Source organism: Merops nubicus, unplaced genomic scaffold (assembly GCF_000691845.1).
Source record: "Merops nubicus isolate BGI_N331 unplaced genomic scaffold, ASM69184v1 scaffold25702, whole genome shotgun sequence".
In the NCBI taxonomy this organism is placed as follows: domain Eukaryota; kingdom Metazoa; phylum Chordata; class Aves; order Coraciiformes; family Meropidae; genus Merops; species Merops nubicus.
The window spans coordinates 1,127-4,238 of record NW_008593219.1 but is presented as its reverse complement, the minus strand read 5'-3'; the positions used below and the strand labels follow the sequence as shown (position 1 = coordinate 4,238).

The 3,112-nt window shown below is 52.2% G+C and overlaps 1 protein-coding gene across 1 annotated transcript in view; it reads right to left on the bottom strand.

The window, feature by feature from the left end:
- Positions 1-1,194, bottom strand: part of LOC103768256 (protein AF-17-like) — a gene marked incomplete at both ends in the record, with an annotated part of 12,220 nt that extends 11,026 nt beyond the window's left edge. The window contains one exon of the mRNA XM_008935398.1: positions 1,105-1,194. Within this exon, the coding sequence (XP_008933646.1) occupies positions 1,105-1,194 (90 nt within the window). The remainder of the gene's footprint in view (positions 1-1,104) is intronic.
- Between the last annotated feature and the right edge of the window lie 1,918 nt (positions 1,195-3,112).

The following is a 3,112-nucleotide window of genomic DNA, read 5'->3' as shown; positions in this document are numbered from 1 at the left end:
ATGCTCATTGTCACAAGGCGTGCCTGCCCCAAAAAAGGACACCCAAAGCTTTCCAAGGAGCATTTCTGTGCACAAAAGGCCATTCCTGGGACGTGTTTATTTGTTCTAGCAGAAGCTTGGCCCTGGCCCTACCCTCACTTACACCAGAACATCCCTGCTAAGGAGCTGCATGAATTTCCATTCCCACTACAACTCCAAAGGTCGAGGTGCTGGAGCAACCTCAGCTGTTCCCTGACCCCGACCGACTGCAGATTTGGCCTTCACCTCCTTGCATGCAAGCTGGAGGCAAGTTCTATGGTGTCTTCCCTGCATTCCTGGAGTCTGGGGCTGGCAGGAAGGCTCAGGGCTGCCCCGACTCACAGCCAGGTGCAGGAGGCCCCGTGGGCAGCAGGATTTCAGCAGTGAGCAGCAGCAATCTGCCAATGTCCTGGCCATGCCCCACCAGCCCCACCAGCTCCAGGCACTGAGGAGACAAACCCACACGTGTGGCACCTTCCCAGCAGGACCCTGGAGGGTCTGCACTCCTCAGGAGCAAGATGGGTCATGCCACAAACGTGCCCCTCTGCCTGAATTTTCCAAAAATGAAGGAGCTAAATAGAAACCCACCTCCTGTTGTCTCACAAAAGCTGCCTCTGTGCTGCACGTTGAAGATTTTCTGTGCTTCTAAGATTGCCTGAGGTTCTTCCCCCCCAGCTCCATCAGTTTGTTTGATAAAGGACAACCCTCCTCCCACAAGCCTTGCCTTGCTTCTCCCCCTGCCCGAGCTGTGGGCAAACTGGCAGCAGCAAAGGCCAAAGCACAGATATTTATCTGGCCTGTGGGAGCTTCAGGTCTGAACATCTGCTGCCAAACAGAAAATCTGGTGCCTCCAGCCCAGCTCCACGCCTGGCAGCAGTGCCAACGGGCACCAGCATGGCTGCAGTGTGGAAATCCCACGGAGGGCACCGAGGTGGAGCTGGGCACACAGAGGGAGAACGTGGCAAATAGGGACTCCAGATGAACTGCCCCAAAGCCCCTTCCTCTGCTCTCCTGCCCCGTTCCCCCCCAGCTCCCAGGATGGGCAGAGAGGGGGGTGGGCTCCAACCCACCCCGTGGGCTCGGTACCTTCTCCGCAGCGACGGGCACCGAGGAGGGGGTGAGGCTGCTGGGAGACTCTGGACGTTTTTTGTGCTTCTGTTTAGGTCTTTCTTTGTCCTTTCGACTCTGCAAAAGAAAGGAGAGAGAGCTGGAAGGGGAACTCCTCTGCTGAGAGCAGCAGTTGTAAGGGAAAAGCGAGCAGGGTGTGTAGGGCTGGATTTACAACCATACACTCGTACTCCTCTTCCCTTCTCCACCCACCCACACGAGCCCAGGATCCCTTCCCCCACAGCCCTGGGAGCATCCCACTATCTCTACCCCAGCTGTCGTCAACATCTGGAGTGCAGAATATCAACAGAAGCCCCAAATCAGTTTATGGTAAGATGATAGGGAAGGATTTAACAAGTTCTGGCTGATTTCACAAAACCCAAGCCCTCCTCTTGCTGTTCCCCCAAAGGGACTCTCTGCCCCTTTACCCTCTCGACCTTCTTCAGGGGTTTCTCAGATCCACCATGGCAGAACCTGGATGTCAGCACATGGTGCAAAGGGACAGAGATCAGCCAGCAGACATCTCAGAACCTAGGCTGGAACCTGACCTAGAGATCCCCCCACATCTCCCCCCACAACAGAGACAGCTGCTCTGGGTCCATCTCTGCTAACAGACTATTTAGTTGGATTTCTTCATCCTGTTTTTTCTCTTGCTGAAACCCCAGGAACGTGGGATCCTCCAGATTGCAAACCAAGACAGAAATCATGGCCTGAGAGACACCAAGTCCTGCCTGCCTTGATTTTACATCCTCCTGGGGACTGGACTAACCAAGGAGGTTAATGCTACGTGGTGCTATGTGGGTGTTTGTGCTGAAACTGAGATGTTTTGGGTGAAAGGACTGACAACGTAGGCTTGTAAAAACCCATCCTCCCATCCCTGACACCTTTTGGTAGGAAAGAATGTCCCTTCTGGGTCAAGGCTCTTGCCATCTAGAAGCTGAAGTGCTCAGTCTGCACCAAAGGTGTGTTCAGAGCACAACAATCACCTCAAAATCCCACTGACTCTCCAGAAAGATGCCAACTGCTTCCTCGTGCAAGCAAAGCCTGAATTTTACACCACTTCCAGGGTGTAAACCTGCAGTGATGCTTCAGAAGCTTCACTGGGATGAGCTGGTGGAAAAAAAAAAGGAGGCAAATCCACCCTGGAGCTTCACTGCACTTGCTGAGTGCCCAACCCACACTCAGGTCTCCTGGTGTCTGGTGCATCTTTCCAAGCCTCTGCTCCTAGGGCTGGAGTATTTTACAAGAATCTCTGTTTTCTTTCTCTCCCCCTTTTCTTTAACAGACATTTCCAGCTCTGGCAGGGAGTGAGGAAAGCCTGAAAATGTCACTTCTCCAGACTGAGTGCCGACAGACAAATTCAAATTACACTTTTACTAAATCTCATAATGTTTTAAATACTTGGGGGCTTCTCGTGCTATAAACTCCAAGTCTCATGGGTCTTCTGAGACAGGAAGATGGGGAAATTGTGGCCTAGTTAGTGAAGCAGCTTCCCACAGACTGTGTGCCCATCAGTGTTCTTTATTCCAGCAGTAGTAACAACTTAACAGCACACAGCAGAGAGTTTCAACAAGCTGAAGGGAGTTCAATATCTCCATCTCATTTTACAAATGGGGAAACCAGGGCACAGGGGACGAGGGAACTTGCTGATATTTCACAGAAAGTCATTCAAAGCTTCAGTAAAGCCAAGTCAGGGATCCCCACCCCCCAGGGACACACTCGCCCACTTGCAGACCCTGCCAGTGCCACTCATGGAAGGCAGAAGTGGAAAACAGGAGCCTGGCACCTCCTGACAACACATTTTGCCAAATAACTCCACAAACCTTGGTCCTTAAACCTTCTGAGTACCACAAAGCTTATTCTCTCGTTTTCAGGCCTGGATTTCAATCCAGATCTGCATTACAATCATGAAGCTGCAACAGGAGGGAGTAAGAGACAGTGCTGCAGGCAGCAGTGAGCCCTGCAGGGATTTAACCTCACCTCTCGT